Source organism: Botryllus schlosseri, chromosome 1, assembly GCF_051294905.1.
Source record: "Botryllus schlosseri isolate E-star chromosome 1, Bs_hap1, whole genome shotgun sequence".
NCBI lineage: Eukaryota > Metazoa > Chordata > Ascidiacea > Stolidobranchia > Styelidae > Botryllus > Botryllus schlosseri.
In genome coordinates this window covers 18,080,478-18,106,425 of record NC_137236.1, presented here as the reverse complement: position 1 = coordinate 18,106,425, position 25,948 = coordinate 18,080,478, and the positions used below count along the sequence as shown (strand labels likewise).

The window sequence follows — 25,948 nt, the reverse complement described above, 5'->3', positions numbered from 1 at the left end:
TGCATCATCATAAATTTGTGCCCAACATTTTCGAAGATCACCAGCTCTATCGTTTAATCTGATGGCGTGGGCTAAAATGGATAAATGATTGACAGTAATATATCAAACCACCAATATCATCGACTAATGAAATTTTCCAAATGTAATTTTTTTTTGCGGTCCGCGCGACAAGAATGGGAATCCAGATAACTTTTCTTAACATTTATACTCACGATTTTGGTGCATAGATAGCACGCCTGCGGGGATGTTCTGCTCCAACAATTAAAAACTTATACGCAAGGTATATCTCAAGAAATGAGTGATGTCACAGAACACCACAAGCGCTTTACGCGGTGCGAAGTTCTCAGTAGCCAATTTAACATGAGCATATGACGTCAAAACGGGTCACAGCCACTCTCTGCTGGAATGCGACCGTATGCCGGAACACGGCCCTGAATAACAACGAGGCTGAACTCTGCTGGATTAGGCTTACTATACGGATGAATCAGTGAGTTATCTGGTCAGGGGTGTACGACGAGAAAGGTTGAAGAGCACTGATATACAGGATAGTCTACATTTTTACTGAGACACAAGCACGATTACCATTACCAGTTAACTGCTCTGGAATGTATGTATCGAAAATTGTATCGCGTGTATCATTCTTACTCTGAATAACCAATGATGGCGTCACAAACGCATCCAGCACGATCATTATGACGTGAAATAACCCTTTCGCTTAATTTTGCGGGCTACGGGTATCGGTTCACATCTTTACAATACTTTTTATGTTGCAGTTATAGGCAATTGTCTTGCATACTGGCGTGGTTGTGTGTCTTATATTCAAACAAGCAAATAGATGCTCCGTGATGACAAAAGTTGAGAGGGAATACGGCGATAGTTTCGGATAGTGGGTAATGAAGACTCGGAATAAATCTGAAGTGGGGAATTAAGACAAAAACGTTGGGAACCACTGGTCTAGAAGTACAGAAATAGGTTTCGCCAACTTGCAACTGACTCAGTTGCCTCCCCTGACCGCACGTCACTGCTGGGCCCTACAATCCGTGCACGTTTCATCCAAGACTTGGCCTATTTTGCTCTCAGACAGCGATAAAACTGTAGCTCAGATTTTAACATGAAAATTATGAAAGCCAGAAGCATAATCCACGTCAGCGAAAGAAGGAGATTAGATAACAAAATTCACTGAAACCAACAAAAGTCACAACACTGATGAAATATTGTTATACTGTCATATTCGCATACGATATGAATATACATACACCATTCGAAAGTCAGTTTCATTGTCATTATAACGTCACAAAACCATATTATTTTCAGTATTTCGATGCCACAACAAAAGGTGCGTCACGACTGTAAAAACTCCACGATTTTTTTACCAAATACGGTCTGCGAGTCTCGACCGTCGGGTTAAATATAAACTAAAGCGTGGCTACATGATTTCCTTCCGCATAAAGCGCAAGTCCACGATGTTAATATGATACGTTTAACTAGAAACGCAACCAGGTTCGAGTCTCGTTAGTACAGACGGTGGTGCCAGTTTCGAACCTATACATCGACTCTTAAAAACTCGTTTTTATGTCGAGCTATAATATGGCAGGAAAAACACGGCCAGAAGAGAGGACAAATGCCATATTCTCTTTTTTAGAATATAGGTTATCCGAAGGATTATCGCGCAACATGCTTTATATTTACAGCGGTCGGCAATAGCATCGGTGTCAGTAACAGATGGCATGGATGTAGATTGATGGACTTTGGAGCTGTTATGTAAGCATATATGTTGGTGAATTTGTTTTTTGCATAAACCTACAGTTGTTATGCAGTGATTTCCAAACTGTTAATTGGTATTAATTTTTGATTTTATATCAGTCTACATAATCAGATTTAGGCTCGTGTTCTGGTCGGCCCGTTGTTATAATTTAGTAGGCTATACTTTGTTACTTTTTGATATTTCGTCACAGCCCGTCAGGATTGTCAATGTATTCAAATTTTATTGGAATCGCCCGAACGTACCACTGGAAACCAAAAAAAAAACATTTCTTTATTGAAGTGCACACGGTTCCAAATTGGCATTTCATCAAACATGGCTCATTTCAGCCAGTTGTTTTCGGCTAAAGTTTCCTACCGTCGATATTTTTTGTCTGCACACTTCACGGAGTCGCATGTCTTGGTGTGTCGTGGCGCTGTTAATGGCCGGCGCTGAAATGTCTGACCCTATAATCAGGTATCTTAACGGTATCAAACGATATTACTAAAATACCGCTCTCTGATCATTGGGAATTAGGATTCGTTTCTATAAATTATGCCTATCCCTTTCTTGGCGGGGTGAGCTTCCATGCAAAAATTGGGTAATGTAGCGAAACTAAATCGAGCGGAGAAAATTTTCAAGTTGAAGAAATATCCCAGCAAAATACTTTATGCTTTATGTTGATATAAGGAATTGTTTTGACCCTCTTCGAGATGCGATGAAATGGCAAGATTATCATTGGGACGGAAAAAGATGTGACGGTCTATGAGACGGCTGCAGTCTGGAAAATCTAACAATCTACCCTATGGAAGAACTTTTCAGAATTCTCTGTATTTTACCTGTACCTCTAACTTTTCTGTATCTTAACATCAAAGTATGGTGTCAAGTATTTCACAACGTAAATTTGTAGTCAATGTACAAAACCGTATCGTCGCTGGAAATACCAAACAGTGCTATGTCCATTTTTGGAAATTTTGACCGTGATTTGGATATGAACCAGGTTTGTTTTCAATTTACCTTGAACATTTAGATTCAAATCGCAACGTCACTACAACTTCATGCTACTTAGGTAACTTGGAACTCGGTTAAAACAAAAGATATAAGTTCAAATAGTAATAGAAGCAAAAAAGATTCAAAATTACTTAAGGTGGACATGACACAGTTTGGTTTTCCAGCGAAGAATGAGCTTATTTAGTAATTAGATTTTGCGCCTTAGAAAAAGTTGCAGCGCCGACTCATCGGCCTTTCGCTTAGCCGTCATCGATCGATGCTAGAAATAGGAATAGCATGATCAACGACACGATCAATGACATGATCCAGTCCATGCACCAACTCCAACGGACTGAAAAAGTTGATTGTGTATGTTCATTGCTAATGCAGTTCTAAGAGTCTAAGTCCAAATAAGCAAATATCCTGTACAGGACGTAGGTACAATGGTACATTGGTACATACATATATCTCCAGGGTTTGTAATGAGGACGACAGTCACGCCATGCAAGCGCATGAGTCAGGTGGCGTGAAGAATGAGCTACAATTGAATACGTAATGGCGACTCGCATTTATCACATTGACGAATTTACCGCTCGCATGAAGAATTCGTATCATAATTGCCTCAATCGTAGTTAGTTTGATTTAAATTGTGACATCGTGGACGTATAGATATTCCCGACAGCCAGCACCTAATGCACGATAGCTGCAGAGCAGCGGTTTTTAACTATGGCTACAGTGCCCACGGATCCAGGGGGCAATTTGAATTTTTAAGGAAACGGAACGTCCAGGGGGAGATATGTGGGGCACTGGGCTCAGGGGGTTTGGGATTGCTGACAAAAAACGTCGTTACAGTAGATGGTGTGGCAGAGACAATTCTATATATCCCTGAGTTCTTATTGTGAACTAAGCTCTGACAAATTCTGCGAAATCTCGAAATTTGTCGTCGCGCTACGTTTGACATCTATACGGACGATGTTTGCAACACGTTTCCATGTATATAGTGGTTTATTATAATTCATGCAGAACTAATTGTGCGTACTTTTCGATAGCCAATTCCTCGTTAAAATGCTCGCCTCAAGCTACCTCGGGTTATTTTCCACAAACTATATCGAACTAGGTATTGTATCCTGTAGCGCACAGCGTACCAAAATCGAAGAATGAGGCACTGTACCACTTTTGAAAGTGATAGCCCTTTGCTCATTAAATATGTTTTGAATCTTTTTGGCCAAAATGACTAGCTAAATGTACTTGTATTCGAGGGATACAAAATTAAATCGTCATCGCCATAGACAATTTTTGACACGGGGCGCTGGACGATAACGGTTAAAAGCCACGGCTGTAGAGCTTTTGTCGTTAATCTCGTCATATCAAGATTATGCAGGTTATGGATTGTGTATAGCCGTTTACCGGTCGTCCAGTTTTACTTGGTTTTCATACTATATGTATATCATGCTCAAGCTCAGTGTTAATCTTCATTTAATTAGGCGTTATAATTTGATGGTATGTTGCTGTTTCTTCCGCTACATGGATTTTGACGTCGCAACATGCATTTTACAGATATTGAATTAATTGATATCCTTAAAAGCCTATTGAAGAAAATATGGCCAAACAAGAAGATATCTTCCCTGGCGTCAACACTTTAATCGCGTGTGAATCTGTGGTGTGTGGCATCGCAGTCTACATGTGTTTTGTTCTGTGGTTGCATCTGATTCGTGAAAATGAGCAGCCTTGCTGTGATTGTAAGATGACAAAAAAGCGGGTTGAAAACATTATGCTTTCTGTTAGCTGCACTGTCTTCGCTGTTTCGGAAATTATGGATATATCAGGTGCGATATTGTTAAAACGACATTGCTCTTTCGTGATGCACGAACGGAAAGACATATCGCGGCATTCGTTTTTGAATTTGAATAGTACAAAGAAGAATTTGTCCGAAGGTCAAAGAACTTTGATTGAGATGCTTCAAAACAATTCTAAGCGGTTTAGTTTCAACAATTTATTTGACACCGGAGAAAATTCTGCTGATATGTACCTTCTTTTGTCGACACTCTTACCTGCCAAATGTGGATCGGTTTACGATTATTTGTTGTCAGTGTCACAATACCTCCCAGCTGTCTGGGTATTTGTGTTTCTGACCATATATGCAGTGATTTGGCAATGGCAAAGAGCGTTCTATCGGGAACAAACATTGGCTCATCTTTCAAATAAGATTACAAGATTGATCAGTAAATACTTCATCGTTTATTTGACAGTCGTTGTCGTTTTTTTAACTGTCTTCATGATGGTGGACTCTCAGGGAATCGTAGCGCAAATTATGTCCGGACGGCTCACGTGGATGTGGATGGCAGCTCTGTGGACCATTCAGTTTCCACTCTTGATTTTATTCATCTATCCCTTGATTAAGAACATGCAAAATAATCGCAATTCAAATATTCCAACCGATCGTAAATATGTTAGATTACTAAAAAGAATAACCATCCTGACAACAGTACTGCTGGTCACGGATACAACTATGAACCTATTGCTTCTGAACTTCGTGGAGCTAGCTCACGTTATGCAAAGTATTAGTGGCTTAAACGTGATGATCAGTCTAATTTGCGTTAATTTAATTTCAGCCGATTGGAAATTAAAATTTTTTCCATGGTTGGTATTATGTCAGAGAGCCCATCAAGGGAGACAGGAAATACTCCCCTCCGGAAACCCTTCCTGTGCGCCAATAAACGATTCCTCAGACATAAGCTTCCGGTATATGAATTCATTCCAATGTAGTTTCGCTCGTCCACAAACCACTGACTTTCAGTAACACATATATAGGCTACATGATTCCCCAATCTAGAACATGGACATTGTAATTGTGTATGAGAATAGATTTTAAAATAGCATTCTTGCTTCGCCATCAACACATTATCAGGAGCGAAATGTAATCATCGGAGGCGTCGTGTTACTTTAGTTCTCATACGGTATTTTTACATTGGATATTGACGAAATGCTAACAAAGCTGCCAATCAGCATTGTTTTACACTCAAAATACTTTATCATGAAATCAACAGCTCATAGAGAGTAACCTATGTAGAAATCGTATAGTATATATACCCTCAGCATCCCTTTACACACGCCAAACTATCATTTTATGTGGCCCGCGAGAGCTACAAATAGTTTCTGTCCATAATATTTGTGAGCAGAGTAGGAAACTGTACTCAACCGAAACGAATTAAGCTGCAATCCTAAAGATATTCAGGGTCTGTTATCATCAGTTACATAGACCATTTTCACATATCCTTATCCGTATCTGGCAATACAGACAATATGGTGTTTGCAGATACTATGCAATCGAAGTTCCAATTTATATTGCTGTAAATAACATTTGGCCCGTTAATGGTTGTCGTTCTGTTGATATGGCCTACCTGCAATGAATTCGGTACGCCCGATTATGTTGCAACGCCGTATACATACCATCGTTATTTAAGATCGTTTGATACTTTTCACATTGTGGGCTAGTCAGCATATTCCTACGTAAATGTATATTGTACTTATGTTCATATCTAGATCTCTCCAAATATGATCTGGTCTTAAATCATAGTTAAAATTTGGAAAAACATTTGCAGCAGCCATTTTCACTGGGAGTGGCCGTATTGGAACTGTAGCTGAACGATTTTGGTAATATGCAACATAAAGCAATCTCGGTAGGGTCGAGGTCAATCGCCATCGCGCGTGACGGTTTCTCAACCTTTTGCCAAATTTCTGGCTCTTATTCATCAATGTTGCAGTTTATCGACGCGACCTCAACCTTACAGTCCCATTTACTTAGGCTATTACGTTGAAAATATGATGTGTACCTCACATTGTTTCCGCGTGATGCAATGGCACTGACACTCATGGCATGCAGCATATATATTTTTATGTTTGGGTTTTTGGATGCGTTATTTCGTTCGCCGTTACTGATGCTGCCCATTATAAGCCTTTATCATTATATTTGTTATTTTCAACACTTGCGAAAATATTCGATCCTGATAAATATGCAGTGTGTACTATATTAAATAAACTTTTTGCATTGCAATCGTGTTGACATTTCCATATATTACTGCTAACGCAAGCAAGAGTAAATCTTGAACAGAGCATAACTTCACATCCGAGCTGGTCAGCAACAAAATAGTTCTACATTTCTGAACTAGTCAGGTGTAGGCGTTGAATACCTGCACAACTTACTCAAGTGCTCATACATTTTAGACTCTTATCACTGCTGCTTAACAGTTTTTAGTAGGCCAGAGTATCCTTCAAGTCTCAACTCCAATCTTTGAAACTACTTTATCTGAACTTTGAATTTCTGCTTTCAATTGAAATAGTTTTGAAACTAACTGGATATCGCTGCTTCTAGTTCCAACTGAGGAGAAATTTACGGCAATATTTCTTCTTCAACTTGAGCAGCACTGCTCTGACCAACTCTGACTGTTTACGGTTCATTTTAGCAGTTCTTATTGCTGTTTAACCAATATACTCATATAATTTTCTGCATCTAAACTATGAATATATATAATGCAAGTATTAGTGGTTGAGAATCCCCTCATTCTTTGTCTAATTTAAGTTTCATTGAATAGCACTGCGTGTTACCTTCCTTAATCCATATCCTACGAATATACTGTCGCATCATCTTCCTTGGCTCGCTTGAAATGAAGGACAGGTGTCTTAGCAAAGAGCGATATGGCCCTTATACGCGTCGTCTACATTGATACCGTGTAAAAAGCCGCTGATATAACACCAACCAGTCCTCTGTTGGTACCTTGCATGATGCTTCCTCAGCGTACGCCACCTGAAAAGAAATGAGGCTAATATGGAACAACCTTTCTCAATAAGTACATTTTCTCGTGGGCACAGGAGGCCTGTGTGGCGAAGTGTACAGCTAAATGCAGAGGGGTTGTTGTACTTGTTGTTTGTGGTATTCATGTGTTTTTCGGCTGCAACAGTCATTTACGTAACTGTCGTCTGTAACTGATTCCGTAACTGTCGCCTTGTAGCACGGCCCGCTTCTAGGCTTTTTAAGACACAGCTTACGCGGATCAGATGGCGAGGAGCATCGTCAATAAAAATGCAGAAAGAGCTACTTCGACATTTAGGAGTAGGCTAGTAAAATAGGTTTTGTCAACTTGCACTACTTGCTCTTACTTACTCTAGTGCAGTTGTTTTCAACCTTTTTGTCTTCGCGGACCTCCTTTGGACCGTCACGGATCTGTCGGACCCCTTACTTTTAGTTCAAATTTAGCTCTATAGGGTTGTAACCAAGTCACAAGGATCCGAGTCACAAGTCAATATCACTTTTGTAGTTTTGACTCGAGTCAAGTCGAGTCATTTTCAATTTATCACCGAGTCAAGTCCGAGACCAAGAGCCGAAAATGCATAAATTTCCATTTAGCGTTATGCCTCAAGTAAATGATGAAGGGAAGGAAAGTGGGCTATTCCTGTTGGTATAGGCTTAGCGGAGTTGCTGCATCTGTGGTAGGGGTGTTCAAAAACGACTTGTTTTTTTCTCAAATTGTACTGGCTACTTGATACAATTGTTAGGTTACCTAATTGAAGTTGCACCTCAAATCTGGTTCAATTCCAACCAGTAGCCGCATTGCTACAGGAGAAGAAAGTTTGTGTAGCGTGCAGATTATTATATTCTGCTAATCCCGAAAAATCCCAGGATTATAGGGAGTAGTACTGTAGTAGGCTAATCTTTGACAAATCCTGAAATGGCATATCTAATTTGATACCGAAATCTCAACCCTAAATATTTTTGGTCGGCGCGTGTGCAGAGTATCCAATCTTTCGATAGTTTCAATGTACATTGTACAATGTTCAGTATAAATTCTTGCGTTAAATTGACATACTCTTCGCGCCCCCTCGAATTTCTTATGCAACCAGCGCTACGATGATGCTACCACTTAGGTGTCGCCAATACAACTTGCAATTCCGAAATTAGCCATCCACGATAAACTGATAAAAGTACGCGACCCCTCGATCAAATCTACTTTTGGAGAATATTTACTTGAGTACTTTTTCAGACCTGTCCTTTTGTATTTTCACGTGAAGTATTTAAGACATGTTTTGACGCGACGCTCCAGCGGTAGTGACGATTTATCAGACGTTGAATCCTGTCTGCTCAGCTAATACCTGCTTTCGGACTACGGGAACGTTGCATATCGGTCTTGCATTTCACTTAATCCAACCAAAGAACCCGCATCGAATATGGACTATCGAACCGAATCGAATATAGACGTGTGATTTAGTTATTGGAAACAGAACGATCCTAATGTAAATCCGCAATTTTGATTTCTCCTCCGACGTAAACCTGCGGAAAACTAGATAATCTTGGTTTTCTAAGTGGAAATAACAATTAGATCGAAATGCCGGTAATCTAACAGGATCTGTGAAACTGTTCTTTGCTCCAGTTTTAATTCTGATCTAATTTCTGGTTTTCCTGTAAATGACATACAGGAGAACTACAGTGCGAAATGTGGCTAGCTTGCTGTAGGCCTATCGGAGATGAGCATGGGTTAGGATTAGGATTTGGGAAAACCGGATTCGTGAAATTTTGGCGGATTAGGATTGGATTAGGATTTGAGATTTTTTTATTATTGGATTAGGATTAGGATTGGAGTTACCGATTTTCGGAAGATTGATGTCCTGTGGCGAATTGCAACAAAGTTGTTTGTCTTATCAAAGATACTTCATCCATTTTGGCACTCATTAGCCGTTTTATTTATTTTTACAGAATCATAGGCATAAGATGTAGGCTTTCTAAGTGGAATTCTAAGTTTTAATCTGATTAGCATTAGGATTAGGATTGAAATATACAAAATGTGGGTTTGGCTTAGCATTCGGATTTGGATTGGATTAAGATATTTCAAATCCGCTCATCTCAGAGGTCTACAGGCATTTGCTGTTCCCATTGTCATGAGAACGAGCTATGCCTTTATATGAACTGAACGGGATTCAATGTCCGAGTGTCCGCGAATTAAGTAATTCTAATCTAATTGGGAAGAAACTGTGCAGCTATAATTCTGATGCTTGGTCTAATTTGGAAATAATTGTGTATAGTTATAATTAAATTCTAATCTAATTTGGAAAAGCTGTCAATTCTCCAGCTGTCTAAGTCTGCTCCGTTGCTCGAAAAATAGGGAGAGCGAAGCGATCCAAGAAGACAATATATAGCGCAAGAGAAGAGACACGTAAAACAGTAATTAAACAATCAAATAAAATAAAATCGAACAATTACAATTGTAGATTAGAAAAACGAAACGGGAAAGCAAATTACAAAAATAGAATAATAGTTGAATTGCAAACTGATTCCGCAAAACCGGAGTCGCCACAAAGGTGATCATATAACTAATAACAGCATGTATTGGAAATCGCTGCTGCTAGTTGCGAGTAGAAATATACGGCATTACTTCTGCCCCTGCTTGAGTAGCAATGTTGTACTACTGAACAACGCCGGCTGTATTACTGCTTTCGACAATTGATCAACGGCCACGGGGTAAAACCTACTCCCGGAACTAGGAACAACATGCAAATATTAGCCACTGACAATTCTCCCTTCTTCGTCTAATTTAAGTCTCATCGAATAACATTCCTTATTATCTTCCTTCATCCATATCTTGCTAATAGATTTCCGCATCATCTTCCTTGGCGCGCTTGCAATGAAGGACCTGTTTCTCTGTAAAGCGCGATGTGGCACTTTATACGCGTCGTCTACGTTGATGCCGTGTAAAAACCGGCAGATCTGACACCAACCAGTCTTCTGTCGGTACTTTGGGTGATGCTTTCTCAGCGTACGCCACCTGAAAAGAAGTGAGGCCAACAGGGAACAACCTTTTTAATGCGTACATTCTCTCGTGGGGACTCTGCGACGCCGCGAAGTGTTTTGCTAAATGTAGAGGTGTGTTGTTGTCTGTGGTATTTCATTAGGGGTGACGAGAACCAGATATGAGCATGGATTAGGATTTGAACAAACCGGATTTGTGAGATTTCGTCGGATTTTGATTGGATCAGGATTAGAGATTTTTTCTGGGCCGATTTGGATTAGGATTGAATTTAGCGATTTTCTGGGAGATTGATATGTCGTGTGGCGAATGGCGACAAACTTTATTCAGATCAGTTAATAATGTAGGCTACTTATGCTTAACTACACTATGGTACACTCGGTGCCAATGAGCATGAGAGGTGCAGCCCTATGCTAAGTTGTTATAAATCAAGAGAATTGTTGGTTGTGAAAGACAAATTTCTAATTACTCCCCAACATAAATTAGCATTTTTTCTGAATTTCTAGTTAGAACTTGATTATGATTGGACGCGGATTTTAATATACAAAAGTTATGGATTAGGATTTCAAGCTTTGGATTGGATTAGGACATAGAAATTCCAAATCCGCTCATCTCTGACGAGAGCGTCAAGTCCCGTGACGTCATATGCCCGTGTTCATGTTCATGTTCACGTTCGCGATCGCATTAACATAGAAACTTTCATGAAGGGTCGCGCTCACACGAGCGGGAAATTGTCGGAGGTTCGCATCATCCCGATCTTACATCATATTTAGAGCGCCGTGCCCGGTAAACTGCCCGACAATAGAGACATTCCCAGTCCGGGAATCGAACCCGGGTGGGTGAAAGCCAGGAATCCTGACCCCTAGACCAACTGGGAAGCTGATATCGAATCGTATAAAATCGCGTGTTCATTAAAGTATAGTCAAGCCTCGATGAACTGCTAAGCTAATTACCTGCTGAGGACGGGCGTAGCTTTGATCAAATTTCGCAAAGTGAGGGGATTCGTGGAAAATTATGACAGTGATAGATAGGAGACAGTACCCATGACACTGAAACGATTTTAGCTCAAGGTTTGCATGCTTTCGTAGCACAATATGGAAGCTATTAATAGAATGCTTTTCACGGCCGTATTTCGATTACGCATGTACCGTACCCTATAAGGCCGCATTCCAGGGCATTGTCGTAATGAATTAGAATGGACGCCAAATACTAGGGTTACCAATTACCATACACCCTCTTTTAAAAGGAATTGTTCTCTTTCTTGACAAAATTGCAATTGTCCTGGAAGGACGCCTAAATGTCCCCTTTTTCAGAAAAAGTATTAAAATGCCATGAAAATGTCGATTTCGCAGCAGAATCGTACAAAGGTGGGACTCGATCAAAATGACGACCTTTTCTTGTCAACATCACGAAAGTATCGTAAAAAAGCTGGTTCTTCGGGAGTCGAGACAAAGTTATGACAATTTTTTAGTCAGCACAGAGAGCTTTCAGAATTTTTTTTTAAATCGTCGTCTTTTTCGGATCTCAAAAGATGGTAACTCTACCAAATACCCATATTAAACTGCTCACGTCAATTGCTAGTGAACTCCGAATTAATCTATTCATTCACATCGGCTTAATATACGCACCGAAGTCGCGAGTGGTGTTGTTACGGTATTGACCAAGGTCGCGTGATGCGCAGGCTCACACACCTGAAATATTCCAAATACGCAGTGTCGTTACGATCCAAATAGTTCAAGCGATCAATCAAACGCTGCATCGAGGGGAAATCCTCCACGAATATGAATCCGCTCGCAGGAACGTCAGACTCGTACGTTGCACGTTTGGCACCCCACACAACCGGCACTGCACCGGCTTTGATCGCCCGGAAAAACTTCTCAGTAACGTAGTCTTTACAATGGTACGAGTTCTCGAAAGCGAAATAGAACTTGTACCGCGAGGTGTATTCCACCATTTTGTTTTGAAGGTAATCTACTCTCGGAATAGGTGATTTCTCGAAACAATCCCCGATCGCGTCCAATCGCAATCCACTATTTCGTAACTCATTCAAATATTGAAGCCTCACAACTGCGGCCGGCGAAAAGTTACAGTTTGAAACCGCAGCAAGAGCTAAACGCTTCTTGCTTGCTAGCGGATGCTCCAACGATGTCCCGGTCTCGGCTATTGAGTCGCCGTAGGTGAATTGAAAATCAGCGTCGAGCCTGCGGCAAAAGAGGCGAGCGTAAGGACTCCACATTATCTGTCGTCAAACAACGCGGCATGGCTATGTGTTGGTAACACCAATGGGAATTGTCCGCTATTGCTGTTTTCTTGCTTTTACAGATCTCTGCTCAATAACAAACGGAAGTAGCAATTTCAAAGACATATCCAAACCACATCAAAGGTGTGAATACTGAATAGTACTCAAGATAGCGTAATGGTGGAACGTCCGGCTTCTTGATCGGTAGGTCGCGGGTTCGATCCCCGGCCTGGTCAGACCAAAGACCTGATAACACTAGTATCCGTGACTTCCCTGCTTTGCGCTCATGCATTATTGGGCTAGCATGGAGGGGTGGTACATGACTTAGAAAGCCGTACAAATCTCTATCTGTACCTTCCATGTCCTGCGGCATATGCACATCATGCACTCATGGTATGCATATGCAGGGATCGTGTGTATGCCGCAAAACATCAAGGACAAAAGTAAACTACGTCGTTTCCTTACGCGATTACGTTTGTCCAGTGGGAAAATGGCGCTTGTGAATGCGACCATAAATCTTCAGTTCAAACCACTTTACTGTATATATGATTGGTTGAAATAAACACGGTTTCCTTACCGATAGGTCAGGGTGCCATTGAAACCGATCTGATCCGCTGCTTGTATCCAATTCCTAATGTTAACGCTAGGTGGCGACTCGGCGCATCTCCAGATCCAGTATTGGTTGGGATTGCGTCTGAGTAAAGAAATAACACTCAAAATAAGCTGTCTATTTTCATCACCAGCTGGGAATGATATTGACACCAGGAAAGATAACCGCATCATCCATTCTTGCACATGACATCCTGAAATAGGTGTGAACTAGTCTGAATTCATGAAGAATGCGCTGCCAATGTCGGGCTATCATGGCTCGTCTCGATTCAAGATGGCAGGTGTCTGTAAATACCAAGTACTTAAACAGCCATAAGTCACGGAACACCGTGTATGCTGGAATGTGTTTGAATGGGCAGAGTTACGTGATTACTATAGTAAGGTCTTTGTGCTCACTGAACCAGAGGTGGTCACGTCAGTACTGCTAAGTAGGCTACTTCGACTGTTTCGGAATACTCAACTAAGTGTGGATTTCTTCTAACTACATTCAATTGTACTTTTACAGTATTTAGAGCAGCACTGCTTACCTTAATATTGTAAAGTAGAGGTATTTTAGTTGTATGTTTGCATCACCTCCATGACTTAAATCAAGGCTCGGCAACCTACGGCCCGCGGGCCGGATCCGGCCCGCCAAGCGAAATCGTCCGGCTCGCGACGAAATAACTAGTTACCACGAGAATACGGCCCGCCGTTTCGTATTGAGTTCCAATTTGCAGTGCAGCACTGCTTGGAAAGAATGCGGCATTGCTCCGATATAAAGTATCCTACGTCGTATTAGTCTATTGTTACGCCATAAAACTGGTTCGAAGGCGGTCGACGGTCCACTAGTAGCCTATCTCGTACTAAAAGTAGGAGATGGAGAATGTATGTGGAGTAGACTAGACCAGTGCTTATCGAGTGGGTGTATCGCGCAACCGAGGGTATACCATACTTTTTTAAGGGTTTGTCACTCAGATAGGGTGCGACAATAAAGGTGCCGTTCCTCTGCTCAGACGCAATGACAAAATCTCAAACTTTCCCTGTTTCATTTTAGATAACTAGCATCCGTAGGTTAGTCATCTGTAGTTTCATTCACCAGAAGACATTTTACGCGAAGACAACAAACCTGAATAGTGTTTTGGACAATGGTGAAAGCTGATTTTGTGTCACAAACTGAATCACCGACAGTTAGCCTACCTCAGATATTACTAGAAACAGAGCATCAATATGGCGATGTCTTGTATATCTGCCCTGTTCGCGCATCAAGTCGAGAAGCTATGCTTGCACGGGTGTATGAACGGAGAAATGAAATAGCAACTTTCCTTGAAAATACAAACATCGCCGACTCATAATCTTGTCATCGAAAATGGGCATCTAATCTAGCTTTCGTAGTACATTTAACGTCACATCTAAACAAATTGAATTTGCAACGCTTTTCCGACATTCGTTCACTACAAAATAAATTTTGACTACTCAGTACTCCGTTTAATGTGGACGCCCAAACCATTGCCAGAAAATTTCAAATGGGCCCATTTGAAATGCGATGCAATTGAATTGAATGACAAATTTCAAACAAAGAGCATATCGCTGAATAACTTTGACAAAGAGTACGTTCTTGAAATGGGTCTTTATCCCAGCTTGACCAACAATGCAAAAGAAATGGCATCTACTTTTGTTTTCAACAATGAAATTCACGAAAAGCAAGCCAAGATCACGTATTCGAACGCCCATTTAGAATATGATCTGATTCTTGCTTCATGTGACTTGTTACCAGAAGTTGAAAACCTTTCACAAAGCAAGCTGCGCCAAGTGTCACATTTATCCTGCGTTGTTGAAGTGTAAATACATGTGTTTTGCTGTTTTTGTGATTTGTATGATTGAGATTGCAGCATTGTAGGGTAATATACCGACGTTAGCGATAAATATAGTATTAAGAAAAATTCCGGCCCGAAATTCGGCCCGTGACTAGCAAAAGGTTGCCGACCCCTGACTTAAATGGTTACCGAATCTCCTCGAAAATGGCATTACAGTCATGTTGCGATTCTTTGACCACGTCTTCACAGAATCAACATTATATATGATGGCAGTACCGTCTGCCATGGTATTATCACTACTATGTTCCGACACATGCTATCCGCAAGACTTATCCCCAACCGGCGCATCTTGTTTACACATAGCACAGGGATATCTAGAAACTTCTAGATATCCCTGACATACCATTCTGAATTTTTGAATGTCAGGATGACATTGATTCTACCACTGGCAATGGTAGAAGTAGTACCAGCTGAGGAACTAATCTAGACTCATCGCTCCCTCGATATCGAGAAATCGCTCTCTTGGAACTCTATGGTCAGGGTATCGCATCAGTTCAAGAATCGATCAGGCATACTATAGTATGTTCTCGTTTGAAATGCTTCTTGTTACTGTAGCAAAGGCAATCTTACTTGACTCTCGGCCTTTGACTCCACGATGTGTAGTAATGGCGAATAACGACCGCTTCGGTTCGTGCCTCATTGATCTGTGATGTTAATAACACTAGTCCACACGATTTTTGCGCCAGGACTTCTTTAGGTCAATTATACCTAATTTGAGATGGGGGGGGGGGGGGGGCGCTGAATACGAATATGACGTTATTTTTGCTCTATCACGTTGTTGAGATATCATATATGTTGAATATTTCTACTTTTTCGAGGTTATCAAGTAGATTTGGGATACTTGCAGTACTTACTGATGTTGTAATGTTTTACAACTAACTTCAACATCTACCTGAGCAGTATTCTGGATGAACTAATTACATTTGCAATTAGGTTTTTGTAAAGTAGAAAGTAGTTCAAGAGAATGTTCGACCGCTTTCATGAGTTAAATTGTCAGAAGAAACGCGTGAAATAGCCTCTGAATCACGGTAACTGAATAAAATTTTCAAAGGTTTTACTTATCGGTGGTGTCATCATAGTCATTATCCGTTAGCTACAACGGTGCATCTTGCGATTTTGTATGTAGTCACCTCCGACTAAATGTTGAATGTATGCGACCACCCTCCCACCGACCAAATATACTTAAATATTAACTGACTTTCTGGAACCTTTAATTTCGTATTCCGCTTGAAATAGTTTTCGGATGTCTTGGAAATTATTACTTCCACTTATAATTGAGTATACGTGAAAGGCGTTACTTGTGCTAGTCGAGTAGCAACACAGATCCTTTCGACCAACTCTTGTTCATAGTAAAGTAATAGGGCAAATCAGAAACCACCCAAAATGTAAGCTGGTTGTATTTAGAACTGACATTTAATCCTGCAAAAACTAGAAAAAAGCCTCGAAACCATATAAAACATCACTGGAAATTAACCAATGGCAATTTCTGGCTCTCTTCCAGCATAAAACACATGGTATTTGGTGTAGGCCAGAAAATATCCTATGTATAGAGGCGGATCGACTGTCCAAAAACCGATGCATATTTATTTCTATTGTGAAGTAAAACACACTTCAGGTTTGGTGTTCAGCTGTTAGTAAGCAGTCTCCATTTATCTGGTTGTCTATAATAGACAATGTAAAAGAAGCCCTTTATACCATGACAATAAACCAGAAAAAATTAAGCGTTCAGAAACAGCTTTCCTCGATTCCGATAAAATGTAACACAACATGAAAACTGGAGAAGAAGAATTAGCGTGATAAGTACCGGCGTAGATTAGTGATTATAAATTCTTTCAGGTTATCATGATAAGCCTCTTTTTTCTTTAGAAAAGCAGGCACCCTGCTTCTTCTAATGTTTCAAAACAAGCTTAAAGGGCCACATACTTAGGTTATGCACCCGAGTGAACAATTCTCTTTAACATAATATACCAACAATACAATGTTTGTTGTTTGCAAATTTTTACGTTTTACTAAAGAGCAGTGTGCTGTTACAAAATGCATTGATCGATTAAGTCTGCAGGATAGATGTATAAAGAAAGATAACGCAGGAAACTAAATTGGGTACGGAGCTTCTGATCACAATCGTTACATGAAGATTGGTATATAAAGATGATGACTGCTACCGACTAGAATTAGTTGCATCCACGTGTAAAGAGGTCCTGATCGAAAGAAGATAGAGAACCAATGGATTCAAGTTCACCGAAAACTCAGTTATTATGTTTTATAACAACCCAGGCTTCATCATATTAGATGATTTCAATAACAATATTTGTTTTGTTGCAGTTGTACGCTCACCGTAATGTCACTAACGAAAGCTGAAATTTGATCAATTTATTAAAATGAGAAAAATACATCCCGAAGAAAATTGACGTGATAGAGAAATTCTGAGCGCAGAATCGGATTCACAACCTAATATTAGCCTAAATCAATCATGAAAATATTTGGAGCAAATTTATTATTGAAATTTGTAGATCAGTGTAATTTTATGGGTCGAAAAGAGCTTCTGATTGAACGAAGATAGAAAATACTGGATTCAAGCTCAGCAAAATTCACTCATTCTGTACTGCAACAACTCAGGTTTCATGATAGATGATTTCAATAACAATATTTGATCTGTTGGTGTTTTATGCTAACCGTGATGTCACAGACGAAAGCCGAAATTTGATTAGAGATAAATTCATACGGAAAAATTTGACGTGATAGAGAAATTCTGAGCACAGAAGCGGATTCAGCAACCTTAAATTAGCCTAAATCAATCATTAAAGTTTTTGTCCCAAATTTTCTTCGGAATTTGTATACCAGTGTAATCAATAATTATGTTTTCCACCTCAATGATATTGATTCACTATCAGCTTAATAATATTTTCATCATTTCAAAACACCACAAAACTGGGATACAATCAAACGATAGGAAGGTGCAAAAACGACTTGGAGTAGTCTTTGAGATCAGACATCCATTTGATATCCATTATTAGTTATTGTTTTGAAAGACTACTTCGACTTATACTTGGACAGCTTTAGGCAAAACCACTATCAAAATACAATATGAATTTGGAAGAAAGTGGTTCCGGGATCGGCTTGAATCTGGTTTATCAGGAATTTCTAGAAGTTCTAGATATCTCTGAGTTTTATAAGTAAAATTGTCGTAGGAACTGAGAGAAATAGCACTTTTATCATTGTGACTGAACATATTTTCGACGATTCTACACTGGTAGGTGTCATGCTGCGTTGCCATTTCTATATCGCAGCAGAAGAATATTTGATATATTCGACCATACCTATTTCATTGCACTTTGTGATAATGCTGTGGGTTGATCATTACTTCACAGATATATGTCATTTCCAATTAGATAAGTATATAACTTCGTACTATATATTTCGTATGCTTGGTTATAACAATTTGATGTTTGCAGCGTTCCACAGTGGAAAATAATATCGAAACATAAATCTCGTAGTGGCAAGGAGCTTATTGTTTCAGTGCTCGAAACAATCATCTCTCACTTCTCTATTCTCATCATTAGAATTAATGCTCGATTCTGATTCGAGTAGGCTATACTGGATTCATTGTGCCCAGATCTGTATATTGGTGACTGCCGCCACCTTACGGATATATGGTGAATTACTAAGCAGGCCTTTCTGTAGCAATCGCAAAGCTTCATGCGGTCATTATAGCCGCTGAATGCATCCCATGGTATACAGGGATGAAAGAACATTCGGCCTGGAAATGGAAATTCTACATATTCATCACCCAGCAGCAAGTCGTAAGCAATGTAAATGCCCACAGCGGTGTGCAACGTCTCGTCAGTCTTTAGTCTGTACAAGTACATAGCGTAGTGGTGACGATAAGCGCCAACTAATTTGGCGGACCTAGTTCGATTCCTGTCGGAGATTTATCTGGGCTGCTCTTACCCCGCTGTCGCCGTTTTAACGGCGACAAAAAAGCCCAGAAAAAGACCCGACGGAAGAAAGCACTCACAAGAAATGAAAAGAACTAGAAAGCGCTGCGGCTTCAAAAAGATCAACATCGAAAAGAACTGTGACATCGGACACTCTAGGTTAGTGGTTCTCAACCGCCGGTCCGCGACGACTTACTTTCCTGCCGGTTCGCCAGGCATTTAACAATTTTATACGTTAATTTCAAGGTCCAATATATTGAAGGCTTGTCCATTGATAAAATCAATAAAGCATCAAAATTTAAACTGATTGAGAACTTCGTGAGGTAGCATTTGGTCTGGAAACATTTGACTTGAAGTTCAAGCCGTGTCATTTGACGACATGTGAGCGACCATAGTACAAGCTGACTTGCTAAAATGCGCAGTTTGCGCGATGATTCGTTTTCCATTCATTCATTTTGTGCAGTATAGTAACTATAGTAGGCCTAACTGCCACACTACAACCCCTTATTGATAGGGGCCGAGCTTGAAAGAGCCAAAAGTTATTTCGTGAATGAACATAAACTGAAGATTATTTTAGTTGAAACTTCATCCAACTTTCAAAAACAAATATGTCACACTTCGTCCGATTTGCTGTCACTAAATAAATTGGATATCGAGTGATCAGGCATTTTCGTCGTCAGCCATTGCCGCGCCACGACGCACCAATGCATGATGAAGTTTGGGCTAATACAGGACTGCGAAAAGTGTGCCAAATATTTGGCAGCGACAAAACCTTGGCTGAAAATGACTGCCCTTTGTAGACCACAAACCGAGATATAAATATGTCAAATTGTGCATATAGGCACCTAAATGACTGGAGCCGAATTTCCCTGTACTGGCAATCTGTACCCCACAGGAAAAACGCCATCATCCCACAGAGAAAGTTATTTTCCAGTGAAGAAATAGCAATTTAGAATCGCGTGCTTCTTTTAGCTTAGTACGCTTGGGCGATTTCAATATCTCTTCACTATATAACAGACAGTAGGTGATGAATTAATGACATGCAACAAAGTAATTATTGCAACAGTCCAGCCCGAATATGTTTAATTTGATTACATGCCATAAATTTTCCAAGACGACACCTCACTCAGCTCAACCGGAGAATCTGATTATGATAGGATAAAATAAAATATAGAAATATGTACGCAATTACCAATATTATTGACGGATTCGGTCATGAATTATAGCAAATTTCCACGCTTCTAGCGATTAGGCTACGTAGACTCTCTGCCGGCACTTAGTAGAACGGATGTGCTCTCAAGCAGTGGAGAGAGCATTCATCTAGCTGTGAGGCCCAAGACTAACGTTTTTTCGGGGGGTTGACTGACAAAGTGCCTTTTAGGCACTGGTTTTGTGTATGTCCATTGGCCAGGTATAGCTGTTGTCAGGTGTTTTCGTGCGGCGCATTGTCTCCGTAGTAGCCAGAGTAACCTACGTCTGGTGGCAGTGAGCAATCAGCATTCAGCAAGGTAGCACGACAAGGTGCTTGGTTCGACTCCCAAACACTTTTTCTCACGATATTGTCGAAGAGAATAATATTATTCGAGTTGACATGGTCGGTTAAATCCAGGGCATATGGGGCGAAAGACTGTAAACGACTCTCCGCGGTAGCACGTTTATCTGGGCAAGGCAATTTTACCTTGACGCAGCAGACTCACTACCGAAAAATCTCATGGATACCATCATGAACATAATTAAGTACGATCAGAACCCTAAAATGTCACTCTCTAGCACCATATACTTGCAAAAAACGGCTTCACACTCAACATTTTGGGTTGATTTCAATTTCTGAAAGTCCACCGGTCCGCGAAATATGTTTTGAAATTTTTTCCGGTCCGCGAGGTGGAAAAGGTTGAGAACCACTGTTCTAGGCCGAGGTGGATGTGACATTAAAAGGATCGCAACTGCGTATCGTTCGACATCCTCCTATCTATTCATTACATCGCATTGCGTCTTATCGCATTGTACATTGTGTGTGACTTGTTTCGATGAAAAATATAACTCATTGATTAATATATCATAAACTCACTAACTGATTATCGTCACGTACTAGGCACCCTCCACACCCTCTCGGCAAGTCCAACGAACACGATTCCTTGCCTCCTGGATTCCATGATAGTATTACCTGTTGCGTGAAGACAGATCAATTGAGTATCAACAGCACCTTAACTGTATAAAGTGGGTATTAGAAAACGGTTACAAAACTTTTGAATTATAAATGTAATTAATCTACGAACATAACCACTTAACAAAGAATAGTGTAAGTCGGCAAAATACAGGAATAAGTACTTCGAATAGGTAGAAGGATGTCGTTGCTGATCACCAACGAAAATAGCCTATATATAGACATATATTATAGACAGGACTGGGCACAATGATTCGAGTACTCGAATCTGAATCGAGTATTAATTTTAATGATTCGAGTCGAGTAGTCAAAGACGATTTTTTCGAGTACTGAAATTATACGCTCTTTGCCACTGAAATTTAATTTATTAACGATAATCAAATTTACGATACTGTTTTCCATTGTGGTATAGCCTTGAAACCTTGAATGTACGTATCCCAGCATACAAAACATAGTGAAAATCTGAGAACGTTACTAGAAATTGCACATTTACGAAGTCATGATCATCCCACAACATTGTCACAAAGTGCAGTTGAATCGGTATGGTCGAAAAATTTACCCAAGTATCTTTTAATGTAATGAATATCAGGCATTATATTCTTTGCTGTGGCATAAGTCAACATATTTGAACTTCGACATATTACATTCGGTTATGACGTCATAATGAATGGTACTCGAATACTCGACTCGACTCGAAGTATATTACGTGATTCAGAATCGAATCACTCAGGTACTCGATTTTGCCCAGCCCTAATTATAGACAGAACTAGGGCATCCAATCTGTACCTTTTTCGGCGCCGCAGCCGCCCTCTTTATTGCTTCGTGAAGTTCGTTTCCATACAAAAAACCGTAATGATCTTCATCTGCTGACGGTGTCTGAATAATACTTTGGCTGACGTTATTCTCTTTGTCGTTATGATCCGCCAAAGTGATTCCGTCGAAGATATGTGGTTTTGTGTTCGATTGTATTTGGTAGTTGTGTTCGTGGTACCACCGTCTTAGCAACGCAGCAGTAGCTATCAACAAAGCAAACGGTATCCACCTATATCTTATCATTTCTCGGAGATATAGTTCGAACAAATGGAAAATGCGTGGGGCAGGGTCCTTCGAATCCCTTTCAACACCCCACGACTTTAATATCTTTCTGCGTATGTTGATCAAGCTCTCAAAGATCCTTGAATATAATAAAATACAAAAATGTGCATGCATTAGGTTTATTTCAGTTGAATAATGAATGTTAAATAATAGTCATGATTCCGTTGGATTGAATTCGGGGTAGTGTGTACAGTACATAGTTACAACACACGCGCGTCCACGTCGTACCACACTGTGTTCGGAAGGAACTACAGGGTAACACATATCCCCGGAACCATCGACCATTTTCTCCTAAACTGTACAACTCGTACACTTCTGACCTCGTATCACACCGATGCCATGGTAAGCCTAATCCAGGATGTTCAACCTTATTGCTATGCATAACCCGACTTCTCTTACACCATACGGTCGATAATATCGGAAGTTTCACACATTACTGTCAAATATTTATCTATTCTTAGCCCACTTGATCAGATTAACCGGTAGACCTGGTGGAGGGTGTGTAAGTATACGAACAATTTCGTCACAAAATTATTGATGATGCATTTTCCGGTTTTTAGGAACGACTTAGTTACAGGTTGTTATTTCTTGTTCTCCCGTCCGGATTGTCGGTATACAGTCAAAATATAGTGTGATCTCCAAAGCGTACCTGAAAAATTTTAATTCGTGAGACGCACACGATTCCAACTTGGTATTTCGTTATAGGACTCATTATTGTTCTCAAAGTTGCGCGCGGTGTACGGTGGGGCTCAGATTGTAAGGTCACTTTTATGTAAAAACGAAAAATTCAAGTCTCCATGAATGGCGCAAAGCGTCAAGAAAATTTTTGGGTTGAATTGAAGTTTCTCAAAGATTTGGGAACTAGTCCGTAAATTCAGATTGCATATTGACGGCCGCTAACACACGCTAATTTAATTATATGCAGACGGTCGCATAATTATAGTTTTTCGGTTGCGCGGTCGTACGTCCGCAGGTTGGCCACCCCTGGCCTAATCGAAATAAGGATGAACAAGGCTGCTACGTAGAGGAAATGCTAAATAAAATCAACGACTGGACTGGACTACCATCTATAACACTATATGGTTCTCAGATTCGACACCCGATAGAGACCCCCTCGCTACGCGTCTGCAACTATGTACTGTACATTGCTCTATTTGTAAGCATCTCGCAGGAAGTACCAATTCAAAATTTCTGAGATATCGCGGCCGTTGCCCCGAGAATCATTATGTAGAGACAGATATCGCAAGCTGAACACGCGTTAACAATTACCTCCACACTGTTCTACTCCAAAAGGAACCAATATGTCACAGTACAGTATACGATATTGTACATCCTTTCAACCTGTTCTGAAGCATAAACTTGCCTATTTATTGTGATAGCTTGTCATCGGTCCATTGTAATGCGGATCTAGTACAATCCAGTACACCCCATCCGAGTGGTACCACCTTTAAAAATTATGGTACACGCCGGGGTGTACGATACACCCAGTTGAGGAGCCCTGATCCAAAACCATAACCCTATGAGCAAGTAGCTTAAGTAGGCAAAACCGACTTGAAAACTCCGATGAATTATTTTTTATTGGCACCTCTGAAAACCAGTCGTACTTCAAAATAACGGCGTTTTGATTTAGTTAGAACGTGCAGTGCACACAATATTGTAGTGTGTGTGCGCCGTGCGGGCGCGCGTTGTATGCACATTACGCAATCTCTTGATCGGAATCTTCGAAAGCGCAATCGACTCGCTCAAGCTAGCATATCTCGATTAGGGCTAGGCACAATGATTCGAGTACTCGAATCTGAATCGAGTATTAATTTTAATGATTCGAGTCGAGTAGTAAAATACGATTTTTTCGAGTACTGAAATTATGCGCTCCTCGCAACTGAAAGTTAATTTGCTGACGAGAATTATTGGTCTGATATTATTTTCCACTGATGCAGCCTTGAAACCTTGATTTGCCGTGTCGCAGCATAAGAGACATAGTACAAAGCTACGAACGTTACTGGAAATAACACATTTCTGAAGTCATGATCATCCCACAACATTGTCAAGAAGCGCAATGAAATCGGTATGGACGAAAAAATACCGACGTATCGTTAATGTGACGAATAACAGGCATCATGTTCTTCGTGGTGGCATAAAAGGTTCATATTTGGACTTTGACATACTACATTCTGTTGTGACGTCATAATGAGTGATACTCGAATATTCGACTCGACTCGAAGCATTTTACGTGATTCAGAATCGAATCACTCAGGTACTCGATTTTGCCCAGCCCTAATCTCGATACAGAGAGCTGTCAATCAAAACTGCTTTTTCCGAATGATAGATATACGACGTGCCGGCGCTGCAATAGCTTTGAAACTGTACTTTCGAATCAGTCTAGATTCGTATTGCCTGTCGCTGTTCATATCGTATCTCATGAAAATATATCTTCACCAGTATGTAGAGGATGATAATATGTACTGAACAGTAATTTTATAGCCACTCAACATCGTAGTAAATTACAAAACTGATTTCATGACAGGATTTGATCAGCATAGCATGTCTGTCTGCATCTGTCACTGAGATGTCACGTTTGGGTTTCCATGATAAAGTTATAATACGGTAATAGTTAAAGCGATCAGTTTACTACACCCTGCAAGACGCATATAGTGCGGCACAGCTTTTGATATTAAAACAATCCGGTTTATATCGCCCGGAGCTAATATCGGAAAGTGCGTTTCTAGATTTCGTAGTGACCCCATTTTATACGTTATCCTCTCCTAAGCCCGAGTTCCTTGATACTAGACGTGGTCAATAACGATGTACCCCTACTTGTTCGGAGTACTCAGTAGCTTTAGCTATACACTTGCGCTCCCTACTCAAATACTTTAGTTTCTAGTTTAAGATTGGTTTTGCATCGCTTTTATGACTGAAATTATCATAGCAATCTGGTAATATCGCTTCAGTATCACCGCAAATGAGTATGTTGTCGAAAATTCACATGTTTGTAGTGTTATTTGCTTGTTTGTTTGTTTGTGGTATTCATGGTGTTTGTCGACTACTATTGTCATTTACATCAGACCGATTTTCCTCATTCTTATGCCGTCTCTGCCGACTTGTAGCACGGCCCACTTTAAGGCTTTTACAAGACATCGCTCACACGGATGAGATGGCGAGAGGAGCCTAGATAAACCAACAACACTCAAGTAGGAATTCTGGAGTCTAACTCGGCCGTACTCGAACCGACAACCCATTGGTGTTGCAGTTGTGGATTATACCGCTACCCTATCTCGCCACTTGTAGTGTTATTATTGGTCATTTTGCGTTAGTCGCGAAGATTGATTTTGCAATTCTGAAAGTACAGCCATCTCTGATGAGCTAGTAAATCATGTTTGCCTCGCTTAGACTAAATATACTTTTTCAAATTACTCACATGCGTAATTTTCAGACCTTTCATTTTCCATTCTTATCTTGAGGTAATTACGACCGGGCTTGAAAATATTTATTTCTATTTAATAGAAATTGACGGCGGCTCGTCTGCTTG

The 25,948-nt window shown here is 40.3% G+C and overlaps 1 protein-coding gene across 2 annotated transcripts; it reads right to left on the bottom strand.

The window, feature by feature from the left end:
• Positions 1-9,743: 9,743 nt before the first annotated feature.
• Positions 9,744-24,158, bottom strand: LOC145443812 (4-galactosyl-N-acetylglucosaminide 3-alpha-L-fucosyltransferase FUT6-like). Of its 2 annotated transcripts, none has more exons than XM_080321776.1 (6): positions 22,114-24,158; positions 21,232-21,327; positions 15,799-15,872; positions 13,344-13,460; positions 12,219-12,728; positions 9,744-10,545 (listed from the first exon to the last, which is right to left on the bottom strand). In XM_080321776.1, the coding sequence occupies exons 1-6, from the start codon at positions 22,534-22,536 to the stop codon at positions 10,281-10,283; spliced, it is 1,485 nt and encodes a 494-aa protein (XP_080177902.1). In that variant the 5' UTR covers positions 22,537-24,158; the 3' UTR covers positions 9,744-10,280. The 2 variants fall into 2 exon arrangements, with proteins under 2 accessions (XP_080177902.1, XP_080177908.1); XM_080321782.1 differs by having other exon boundaries at positions 21,253-21,327.
• Positions 24,159-25,948: the final 1,790 nt, after the last annotated feature.